At 36.3% G+C, this 13003-nt stretch overlaps 1 protein-coding gene across 1 annotated transcript in view; it reads left to right on the top strand.

Annotated features, from left to right (window-relative positions):
- The window catches only part of POLK (DNA polymerase kappa), a 78182-nt gene that overhangs the window by 44226 nt on the left and 20953 nt on the right, over positions 1-13003 (top strand). The window contains exons 4-5 of the mRNA XM_007175904.3: positions 1390-1542; positions 10616-10747. Coding sequence (XP_007175966.1) covers positions 1390-1542; positions 10616-10747 — 285 coding nt within the window. The remainder of the gene's footprint in view (positions 1-1389; positions 1543-10615; positions 10748-13003) is intronic.

Here is a 13003-nt window from a genome sequence, read left to right on the forward strand (position 1 = left end):
GGTTGAAGTCCAACGAGGGGAAAAAGCTAAATTATGCCTCTGAAACTCTCCACCTTTTAGGAAACCTACTCTAGGGATCTCCACATGATGGAAATTGCTTTCATTCCAGAGCTCACCCCATTTGCTTATTTCTTTCTGGCTGCTTTTCCCTTAATTTTTTACTGCTTTGTTATGCAGTTCTGCAGTGATCCTTTTAGTAATAGATTGCATTTATTGAACTTGTACCATGTGCCAAGACACTCTTCCATGCTCTTTATGTATTCTGTTTCATTCAATAGCTTTCTTTTCTCTTCTCTTCATGATTTTACTTAATGCTCTTACTGACTTCCTTATATGTTACTAGATCAAAATGGTCACACAGCCACCCCCAGCTGCAGGGGAAGCTAGAAAACTGTGTATTTAGCTTTTTCAGCCTGTATAGTAGAGGCCACAAAAAAGGAACACTTGAGAATGGGTATGTCTGCTACATAAACCCTTTTCTTACTGCCCTACTTTGGTTATTTCTTTCATTTCTCTTTCTTCTTTCTTATCACTCCAACTCTTTTTCTGTAAAGAAACAAAATTTCCTTAAAGATTCTTCCCTGTTATATTTGATATATTTATATATGTTGAAATTTCATGAAAGGATAAATTACAGATTAAATTTTCAATTTTGATTCAAATAGACTAACAGTTATCAAATTTTAGCCTTATAAAAGCAATTCTGCAGAGGAAATGTTTACAGTACGCCTTAGGACGATCAATTGTACAGTAGTATTCAGCATAAACATCATATGCCAAAGAAGTATAATCTTTTATTGTACATTTCCTTTGTTAATATTTTAAGACATTAATATTATGAGTCAGGTGGGAGCTGTTGTTTATTTTACCTAAGCTGAAGCTTTTAGTTACAGTAAGTTGTTTTCCAAATTTATAAAGCAGTAGAATCATTTGATATATAAACAGTTGGAATGCTTTATTCATTTAGTAAATATTTATTAAGTACCTGTTATGTACTTGTGGGTATTGAAAAATGAAAGAGTTAGTAGGGAATGATGTTTGAGAACAGACTGCCTATGTTCATGAAAATAAAAGCCTTAATAAACAATAATCAAATATACATAGATAGGTGTGGGGATGGGTGGGTGAGTGTGTGGCGAGATGGATGGATGGACAGACAGAGACAAATTGACACCTACTAAAAGTAAGATTAGTGTTGGGAATTCCCTGGCAGTCCAGTGGTTAGCACTTGGTTCTTTCACTGCCATGGGGCCAGGTTTGATCCCTGGTTGGGGAACTAAGATCCCACAAGTCACTTGGCCAAAAAAAAAAAAAAAAAAGATTAATGTTATGATTAGTGGTATTTCAATATTGTGTTGTGTAAAGTATGTTAACTTTTTAAAAATTAAGGTCGACAGATTTGCAATGGAATTGGAACACAGCCGGGATCTGAACAATACCATAGTACACATTGACATGGATGCTTTCTATGCAGCTGTAGAAATGAGAGACAATCCAGAACTGAAGGATAAACCCATTGCTGTAGGATCAGTGAGTATGTTGGTAAGTAGATAAAGATCAAAGACAAATAGGAAGTTCTTGACATATTCATATTCAAGTAATCCTTACTGGTTCACGAAGGGGAAAGACTATTGAGTTCTACCAGTTCTATCAGAGTATTTCTATATGTTCAATTACTGAATCTTTTCAACATCACTTGATGTACAAATTTTTATTTCCATTTGACAGATAAGAAAACAAACTCAGAGAGGTGTTTAATAATGTCCCCAAAGTTACAAACCTGGTAAATGGTAGAGTGGCATTGTATCTTTCTGTTGCAAATTATATTTTTCTTAAGTAACTGTTCTAGTTAAAGAGAATTGAAAAAGCAAGAAAAGGAAATGTTATTCTGAAGCAGAGGTTTGCAAACAATGGCCTACAGGCCAAATCCAGCCTGCTGCCTTATTTTGAAAATAAAATTTTATTGAACACAACATTGTAAATCAACTGTACTCCAATAAAAATTTTAAAAGTTTTATTGGAATACTGTCACACCCATTCATTTATTATTGTTTCATTAAAAGAGCAGAGTTTAGTAATTGCAACAGAGGCCATATGATCTGCAAAGCCTAAAGTATTTGAACCTTTACAGAAAAAGTTTGCCAACACCAGTTTTGGAGTAACATGTTTCATTAATGTAAGTACTGTAATTAAGTGGTTTTTTCCATGACTTGAAATCTTTGCATTTCTGTGACTATGTTGCTTTTCCTTATTGCCACCCTCACCACAGAAAGTAAAGGTGACCAGGATAGCTGTGTGTAGCTAAAAATGTGTTGGGAATTAGAAACAGCAACTGGAGTATATGGGTTTTGGTATTAAAAAAAAATACAAAAGACATAAGGAAGCTTCTTTCCTGTTCTACTCCTTTCAGTGCCTTAGGTAACTATTAACCTGATTCCCGAGTTATTTTATTATAAAACTGTAATCTGTTTGTTCATTATCTCTGCTCCCACAAGTATGCAGGCAACTAACAATCCTGGTTCCAAAGTAGTGTTTGTAGGAAAGGATACTCTCCTCTCCTACAAATCATCAACTAATATTTGAAAAAATATATTTAATTTTATTAAGAATGTGTATCACCATATATTTATGTGAAATTATGTATATGAACCCCTTCAGTACTTAGTGGACACCCATTTATGCTCATGATTCTGTAATTTGAGCAGAGGACAATGGGGATGGTTCATCTCTACTCCACTTGGGGTTGGCTGGGCCTATTTAGCTGGGGCTGAAGGATCCAAAATGGCTTCACTAACGTGCTTCCAGCTATGAACTTTCCACTCCACGTGGTGCATCATCATTTTGTCATCTAACACAAGATCTTACATAGTTGCTGGATCCCACAAAAGCAAAGGCAGAAGCTGCAGACTTTTTTTTTTTTTTTTATATAGCAGGTTCTTATTAGTTATCTATTTTATACATATTAGTGTATATATGTCAATCCCAATCTCCCAATTCATCCCACCACCCATCCCCACTTTCCCCCCTTTGTGTCCATACGTTTGTTCTCTACATCTCTGTCTCTATTTCTGCCTTGCAGACCGGTTCATCTGTACCATTTTTCTAGATTCCACATATATGCGTTAATATACGATATTTGTTTTCCTCTTTCTGACTTACTTCACTCTGTATGACAGTCTCTAAGTCCATCCACGTCTCTACAAATGACCCAATTTCGTTCCTTTTTATGGCTGAGTAATATTCCATTGTATATATGTGCCACATCTTCTTTATCCATTTGTCTGTTGATGGGCATTTAGGTTGCTTCCATGACCTGGCTATTTTAAATAGTGCTGCAGTGAACATTGGGGTGTATGTATCTTTCTGAATTATGGTTTTTGCTGGGTTTTTATTATGTTTTTTTAGTTTTTTAAGTAACCTCCATACTGTTCTCCATAGTGGCTGTATCAGTTTACATTCCCACCAGCAGTGCAAGAGGGTTCCCTTTTTTCCACACCCTCTCCAGCATTTGTTCTTTGTAGATTTTCTGATAATGCCCATTCTGACCGTGTGAGGTGCTACCTCATTGTAGTTTTGATTTGCATTTCTCTAATAATTAGTGATGTTGAGCAGCCTTTCATGTGCCTCTTGGCCATCTGTATGTCTTCTGTGGAGAATCGTCTCTGTAGGTCTTCTGACCATTTTTGGATTGGGTTGTTTGTTTTTTTAATATTGAGTTGCATGAGCTGGTTATATATTTTGGAGATTAATCCTTTCTCCGTTGATTTGTTTGCAAATATTTTCTCCCATTCTGAGGGTTGTCTTTTCATCTTGTTTATAGTTTCCTTTGCTGTGCAAAAGCTTTTAAGTTTCATTAGGTCCCATTTGTTTGTTTTTGTTTTTATTTCCATTACTCTAGGAGGTGGGTCAAAAAAGATCTTGCTGTGATTTGTATCAAAGAGTGTTCTTCCTATGTTTTACTCTAAGACCTTTATAGTGTCCAGTCTTACATTTACATCTTTAATCCATTTTGAGTTTATTTTTGTGTATGATGTTAGGGGTGTTCTAATTTCATTCTTCTACATGTAGCTGTCCAGTTTTCCCAGCACCACTTACTGAAGAGGCTGTCTTTTCTCCATTGTATATCCTTGCCTCCTTTGTCATAGATCAGTTGACCATAGGTGCATGGATTTATCTCTGGGCTTTTTATCCTGTTCCATTGATCTGTATTTCTGTTTTTGTGCCAGTACCGTATTTTCTTGATTACTGTAGCTTTGTAGTACAGTCTGAAGTCAGGGAATCTGATTCCTCCAGCTCCGTTTTTTTCCCTCAAGATTGCTTTGGCTATTCGGGATCTTTTGTGTCTCCATACAAATTTTAAGATTTTTGTTCTAGTTCTGTAAAAAATGCCATTGGTAATTTGATAGGGATAGCATTGAATCTATAGGTTGCTTTGGGTAGTATAGTCATTTTCACAATATTGATTCTTCCAATCCACAGACATGCTATATCTCTCCATCTGTTTGTGTCATCTTTGATTTCTTTGATCAGTGACTTATAGTTTTCTGAGTACAGGTCTTTTACCTCCTAAGGTCGGTTTATTCCTAGGTATTTTATCCTTTTTGTTGCAATGGTGAATGGGATTGTTTCCTTAATTTCTCTTTCTGATCTTTCATTGTTAGTGTATAGGAATGCAAAAGATTTCTGTGCATTAATTTTGTATCCTGCAACTTTACCAAATTCATTGATTAGCTCTAGTAGTTTTCTGGTGGCATCTTTAGGATTCTCTATGTATAGTATCATGTCATCTGCAAACAGTGACCTTTGTACTTCTTCTTTTACAATTTGTTTTCTTTCTTTCTTTCTTTTTCTTCTCTGATTGCCTTGGCTAAGACTTCAAAAACTATGTTGAATAAGAGGGGCGAGAGTGGACATCCTTGTCCTGTTCCTGATCTTAGAGGAAATGGTTTCAGTTTTTCACCACTGAGAATGATGTTTGCTGTGGTTTGTCGTATATGGCCTTTATTATGATGAGGTAGGTTCCCTCTATGCCCACTTTCTGGAGAGTTTTTATCCTAAATGGGTGTTGAATTTTGTCAAAAGCTTTTTCTGCATCTGTTGAGATGATCATATAGTTTTTATTCTTCAATTTGTTAATATGGTGTTATCGCATTGATTGATTTGCATATATTGAAGAATCCTTGCATCCCTGGGGTAAATCCCACTTGATCATAGTGTATGATCCTTTTAATGTGTTGTTGGATTCTGTTTCCTAGTATTTTGTTGAGGATTTTTGCATCTATATTCATCAGTGATATTGGCCTATAATTTTCCTGTTTTGTAGTATCTTTGTCTGGTTTTGGTATCAGGGTGATGGTGGCCTTGTAGAATGAGTTTGGGAGTGTTCCTTCCTCTGCACTTTTTTGAAAGAGTTTGAGAAAGATGGATGTTAGCTCTTCTCTGTGTTTGATAGAATTCACCTGTGAAGCCATCTGGTCCTGGACTTTTGTTTGTTGGAAGATTTTTCATCACAGTTTCAATTTCATTACGTGTGATTGGTCTGCTCACAGTTTCTATTTCTTCCTGATTCAGTCTTGGAAGGTTATACCTTTCTAAGAATTTGTCCATTTCTTCCAGCTTGTCCATTTTATTGGCATAGAGTTGCTTGTAGTAGTCTCTTATGATGCTTTGTATTTCTGCGGAGTCTGTTGTAACTTCTCCTCTTTCATTTCTAATTTTATTGATTTGAGTCCTCTCCCTCTTTTTCTTGATGAGTCTGGCTAATGGTCTATCAATTTTGTTTATCTTGTCAAAGAACCAGCTTTTAGTTTTATTGATCTTTGCTATTGTTTTGTTTGTTTCTATTTCATTTATTTCTGCTCTGATCTTTAAGATTTCTTTCCTTCTTCTAACTTTGGGTTTTGTTTGTTCTTTATCTAGTTGCTTTAGGTGTAAGCTTAGGTTGTTTATTTGAGATTTTTCTTGTTTCTTGAGGTAGGATTGTATTACTATAAACTTCCCTCTTAGAACTGCTTTTGCTGCATCCACTAGGTTTTGGATTGTTGTGTTTTCATTGTCATTTGTCTCTAGGTATTTTTTGATTTCCTCTTTGATTTCTTCAGTGATCTCTTGGTTATTTAGTAACGTATTGTTTAACTTCCATGTGTTTGTGTTTTTTACGTTTTCTTCCCTGTAATTGATTTCTAATCTCATAGTGTTGTGGTTGGAAAAGATGCTTGGTATGATTTCAGTTTTCTTAAATTTACCAAGGCTTGATTTGTGACCCAAGATGTGATCTATCCTGGAGAATGTTCTGCGTGCACCTGAGAAGAAAGTGTATTCTGCCACGTTCAGGTGGAATGTCCTATAAATATCAATTAAATCTATCTGGTCTATTGTGTCATTTAAAGCTTTTGTTTCCTTATTAATTTTCTGTCTGCATGATCTGTCCATTGGTATAAGTGAGGTGTTAAAGTCCCCCACTATTATTGTGTTACTGTCAATTTTCTCTTTTATAGCTGTTAGCATTTGCCTTATGTATTGAAGTGCTCTTATGTTGGGTGCATATATATGTATAATTGTTATGTCTTCTTCTTGGATTGATCCCTTGATCATTATGTAGTGTCCTTCCTTGTTTCTTATAACGTTCTTTATTTTAAAGCCTATTTTATCTGATAAGAGTATTGCTACTCTAGTTTTCATTTGATTTCCATTTGCATGGAATATCTTTTTCATCCCCTTACTTTCAGTCTGTATGTGTCCCTAGGTCTGAAGTGAGTCTGTTGTAGACAGCATATACATGTGTCTTGTTTTGGTATCCATTCAGCGAACCTGAGTTTTTGGTTGGAGCATTTAATCCATTCACATTTAAGGTAATTATTGATAAGTATGTTCCTATTACCATTTTCTAAATTGTTGTGTGTTTGTTTCTGTAGGTTCTTTTCTTCTCTTGTGTTTCCCACTTAGAGAGTTTCCTTTAGCATTTGTTGTAGAGCTGGTTTGCTGGTGCTGAATTTCTTAGCTTTTGCTTGTCTGTAAAGCTTTTAATTACTCTGTCGAATCTGAATGAGATCCTTGCCGGGTAAAGTAATCTTTGTTGTAGTTTCTTCCCTTTCATCACTTTAAATATATCTTGCCACTCCCTTCTGGTTTGTAGAGTTTCTGCTGAGAAATCAGCTGTTAACCTTATGGGAGTTCCCTTGTATGTTATTTGGCATTATCTCTTGTTGCTTTTAATAATTTTTCTTTGTCTTTAATTTTTGTCAATTTGATTACTATGTGTCTTGACATATTTCTCCTTGGGTTTATCCTGCCTGGGACTCTGTGCGTTTCCTGGATTTGGGTGGCTATTTCATTTCCCATGTTAGGGAAGTTTTCAACTATGATCTCTTCACATATTTTCTTGGGTTCTTTCTCTCTCTCTTCTCCTTCTGGGACCCCTGTAATACGAATGTTTTTGTGTTTAATGTTGTCCCAGAGGTCTCTTAGGCTGTCTTCATTTCTTTTCATTCTTTTTTCTTTATTCTGTTCCATGGCAGTGAATTCCACCATTCTGTCTTCCAGGTCATTTATCTGTTCTTCTGCCTCAGTTATTCTGCTATTGATTCCTTCTAGTGTATTTTTCATTTCAGTTATTGTATTGTTCATCTCTGTTTGTTCTTTAATTCTTCTAGGTGTTTTTTAATTCTTCTAGGTCTTTGTTAAACATATCTTGCATCTTCTCGATCTTTCCCTCCATTCTTTTTCTGAGGTCCTGGATCATCTTCACTATCATTATTCTGAATTCGTTTTCTGAAGGTTGCCTATCTCCACTTCATTTAGTTGTTTTTCTGGGGTTTTATCTTGTTCCTTCATCTGGTACATAGTCCTCTGCCTTTTCATTTTGTCTATCTTTCTGTGAATGTGGTTTTCTTTCCACAGGCTGCAGGATTGTAGTTCTCTTTGTTTCTGCTGTCTGCCCTCTGGTGGATGAGGCTATCTAAGAGGCTTGTGCAAGCTTCCTGATGGGAGGGACTGGTGGTGGGTAGAGCTGGGTGTTGCTCTGGTGGGCAGAGCTCAGTAAAACTTTAACCTGCTTTTCTGCTGATGGGTGGGTCTGAGTTCCCTCCCTGTTGGTTGTTTGGCCTGAGGCGACCCAGGACTGGAGCCTAGAGGCTCTTTGGTGGGGCTAATGGCAGACTCCGGGAGGGCTCACGCCAAGGAGTACTTCCCAGAACTTCTGCTGCCAGTGTCCTTGTCCTCCTGGTGAGCCACAGCCACCCCCCACCTCTGCAGGAGACCCTCCAACACTAGCAGGTAGGTCTGGTTCAGTCTCCTGTGGGATCACTGCTCCTTCCCCCTGCGTCCTGATGCGCACAGTACTTCGTGTGTACCCTCCAAGAGTGGAGTCTCTGTTTCCCCTGGTCCTGTAGAAGTCCTGCAGTCAAATCCCGTTAGCCTTCAAAGTCTGGTTCTCTAGGAATTCCTCCTCCTGTTGCCGGACCCCCCGGTTGGGAAGCCTGATGTGGGGCTCAGAAGCTTCACTCCAGTGGGTGGACTTCTGTGGTATAAGTGTTCTCTAGTCTGTGAGTCACCCACCCAGCAGTTATGGGATTTGATTTTATTGTGATTGTGCCCCTCCTACTGTCTCATTGCAGCTTCTCCTTTGTCTTTGGATGTGGGGTACCTTTTTTGGTGAGTTCCAGTGTCTTCCTGTTGGTGGTTGTTCAGCAGTTAGTTGTGATTCCGGTGCTCTTGCAAGAGGGAGTGAGCACACATCCTTTTACTCCGCCATCTTGAACCAATCTCTCCAGAAGCTGCAGACTTTTTAATGCCTAGGTTTCAGGACTCTCATAATGTCACTCCCTCACATTCTTTTGGTCAAAGCAAGTCACAACCAAGTCTCTTGGTATGAGGAACCAGAACCCACCTTTTGACAGGAGGAACTGTAAAAGGTTGTGGCTGTGATTTATAATCCCCCACAAACCTAAAAGTTAAAGGAAGTCATATCTAAAATTGTGTTTCTGTCTACTGTAGATCTAGCTTTTATATCAATTCCGTTAGATTTATTTATATTTAAAGCATTGGTTTGTCCTTCAAGTGCTGTCTGCACTTTCTAGTCCAGAATATTGACCAAGGATTAGCATAGTTTTGAATACAATCAAGATTTCTTAAACACCATTTGAAAACCATTAATGGCAAATTTATATTATCATTCTGAAATAATGCTTTCATTTAGTAGATTTCGTTTGCTTTCTTTGAATTTTCACTTGAGATTCCAAAGATTCCATTTGTGATTAATTTTTTCTAGATGGTACTATGGCCTGCCACATTAACCTAGATTGTTGTCAGGTATCTTCATCAACAGGATTTAATAAGTAATGTTCTCCTTTTTACTCTCAATGCCAGAATCTTGGCTCCCTGTCCACCAATGCTGAATGAAAAATACGGAGACAGAGTTTGGAGGAAGTAGAAAAGAGTAGCTTTATTCCTTTTCCCAGGCAAAGGGGTAACACAGCAGGGTAGCACCTCAAGAGCTGTGCCCCTTCCCTGGGTAATAGGGGAAGTTTGTATAGCCTGGGGCTCGTGGTCTAGGGTAGGTGATAAGGCTCAAAGTAATGAAGGTCTTGCATTTCTTTTCTTCTGCAAATTCATGGCCAAAGCTGGCATCAGGAGGCTCAGCCACTGGGACTGGTGACAGTGATTATCAGCCCGTGACCTTCTTTCTGAAATGAAGAGTGCTACAAAGGGAGTATAGGGGGAGAAGAAATGCCAGGTGCAAAGAGTAATTTGTATGGAGTCAGAGAGTAATCAGCTTTGTGAAGGACAAGTCTAGCTGCGAGTGTTTGTTAGTAGTAACAGCTAAAGAATAACCAAGATTGCTTAACTCTTTCAGGCCTGTTTATGTTGTTTTCCCAGCCTATTCATTGTTTCCTTATTTTCCTTGTTTATCAGAAAACAAAAGTCTCATTTCTATTTTTGCTGCAACACTCTCATAATTGTTTAGTACCATCTCCTAGTCAAAATGTTTTCACCAAAAAAGATATTCAAGCATTAAGAAATAAAGCTTAATTTTTAAAGTTCTTTTATGCTTTAATCACTTCATGTTTGAGACTTAATTTAACTGACCATATATTAGAACTTTGTTTTGTTTTTTTTCTAGATCAAAAATTTCCAAAATCCCAAATAGAGCAAATTCCAAATCCATACTATTGTACTATACCATTACTTTGTATACTATTACTTTTTGTAACTTCTATACTATTTATACTATATTGCTTTATAACTATTACTTGACTACTACTATATTATTACTTTAATGTAACATCACCCACTATCATCTAAACTTTTATATATACTATATTACAGGTATGCATTAAAACCAATGAAGTTTAGTTACTGGAAATGTAAGAACCTTTTTATTAGCACAGTCTTGCTTATTACCTCATGTCACATTATAAATATGGTACAGCAGTGGGAGAGGGTCATGGTGTTATACCATAACAGGATAAAGTCAAAGCTTGATTTGAGACAGTGGCCTATAAAAGAAATGTCCTTGAATTGAAAATGCACATCAGTAATGTTTCTTTTGAAAGCATCGATCAATATGTCCATTTAGGTTTGAATATTTTTCCGCATGTGGTCCATTTTCTTTCAGTCTACTTCAAATTACCACGCAAGGAGATTTGGTGTTCGTGCAGCCATGCCAGGATTCATTGCAAAAAGACTCTGCCCACAACTTATTATAGTGCCCCCAAACTTTGACAAATACCGAGCTGTGAGTAGAGAGGTAAGTCTGATGTCTCACCCCTACTTATAGCCTTCTGCTGATTTCCTATCATCTACAGAGTCAAGTCCAAATACTGTAGCACATCAGAATTTAGCCTTAACTTATCCCTTTAAGTCTCCCTTCTACCATTTCCTCAGCTTATATGTCAAATACTGAGCTGCATATGTGTCCAGAATACACTCTTCTATTTCCCAGTTCTTTGCTTTTCCATGTGTTTTTCTGTCTGCATAGAAAACTCTTATCTCCCCAGAAAACTCTGAATTGCCTTAATTATAACCTAAATTAACTTTAGCTATTTTTCTGTTAATGTGCAATGTACATTTTCTTCTAGAATCACCTTATATTTATAATCTACAGAATTAATTCCAAGTCATTAATTCCAAGCTCTTTTCTGAATAAATTTTTATCAATGTTTTTAAACAGTAACAGAATTAACTTATTTTGATTAGCTGCTCTCCTTGCCCCATAATCTAGGGAAGGTGCTTATGAGCATTTAATATCCAGAAGGCTGTAATCAAAGAAAAAGGGGAATAATCTATTGCTTTGAAAAGGTCCTCTGAAAAATAAAGATTTGATTATTCACTAAAATTGCCTAAACTGCCATGTATGAAAAACTGCCCTTTTCTCTAATTGTGGTAACAACTGGACTATCATGCCACTGCTAAAACTTCAGTCATAAATTGAAATTTTAGTACATGACATCAAACATTTTTAGACTACTGTGCAGTGTATTAAAGACTACTAAATGCAGTGTGTTAAAGACTACTGTCTGAATTGAAACATTTAAAAACTCTGGCCTCCCACTTATTGCCATTTAGTCTCGTAAATTGTCTTTAGATTCACTCTTCTTATTTGTATTCCACCTCATTTCCCCTAGAAGTGAAACCTCCCCCAAATCAAAATGATACTCCACCCCCAGTTTTTTTAAAGTTTTAAAAAATTCTTTCAAAAACAGCCTGTGGAAGCAAGTGCTTTTGTGCCTACATCTGCAGAGGTGGTGGGGAAGGGAAAGCACGTTCACACAGGTTACTGCTTATCTGTTTTACTGTATTCTTAAGTAGAGATAAAATGCCAACCATAAATATTATAAGCTTTTAGTAAGTTTGAAAATCCTTCAAAGACTTCGTAAGAATTTTTTTACGTTCTACTTTAACTCAGTAAAACTTCTGACAGTATGACAATGAGAATTAAATTGTTTTTAGTTCTCTTTAGTTATTTACATAAGATGGAGAAACCTTTCTTCATATTCAATCAGGGTCTAACTAGTTATTTGCAGATGACAAATGGACTCTTATCTGTAAATAAACTACAGTGCAAATTCACTGATTATAAATGCATTAATATTTATGGCTTGGTTTAAACGTTTAAGAAGAAGCCATTTTTGTTTTATCCAAAAAGAATGGAATAGCTTTAACTGCTCTCCAAGCCTAAGTGCTTGATTTTTACTGGAGTCTGTCTATTTTTGTTCTTAAAGCAATATCCTATGTAAAGGAAGTTCGTGAGTATTCCTTGTCTCCAGAGAGTACTTCTCATTCAGAATAATCTTAGTTGGCTGCCAACTACAGACCTTCCAGAGTTTCATTTTCACTGGAAAGATTCCATTTGAGCACATTGTAGAATTGGTTTCTTCTACAAGAACAAAACTAATTAAGGTACTCTCTAAGTAAAGCTTGGCCAAGTTTTATGTCACCATTTTCTAAAATTACCTTTGACTCAGCTGTTCATAATTATATTAAGCTAAAATGCTTTCTTTTTATAAAACATCGAAAAAAAGTTTTCTCATGATACGGCAGACAGCTTTTAAACACTAGGTGAAACATAATATAATTCAGCAAGTATGTTTTTCTAATATACATATTATTTTGGCAACCAGTTCCTCTAATTTCAGCTAATACTTCAGTGGTTAAAAAAAATTCATACTTTCATATAATAAAACTATCTTATATAAAAGGCATTTCTGGAATCGTGCAGAGATTCTGATCTCTTTACATATTTCTTTTATCCCAAGATGCAACTCCAGACTTCTCCCCATCATTTAATATAGACACAGACTTACACTACAGATTTTGTCATCTTTTCCATTCTAAATCCTGATTTTTGTTTTCTGAATGGATACATGCATTAATGTGTGTACTGAGTGGAGTTTGATGGGCATATTATAATTAATTGGAGTAGAACTACTTTCTAAAGCAACATAATACCTTCATGTAAGATTATTCCTTTTTAAAATGAACAAAAACGGGCCTTTCTCACCTT

The sequence above is a fragment of the Balaenoptera acutorostrata genome, chromosome 2 (genome assembly GCF_949987535.1).
Source record: "Balaenoptera acutorostrata chromosome 2, mBalAcu1.1, whole genome shotgun sequence".
Taxonomy (NCBI): domain Eukaryota; kingdom Metazoa; phylum Chordata; class Mammalia; order Artiodactyla; family Balaenopteridae; genus Balaenoptera; species Balaenoptera acutorostrata.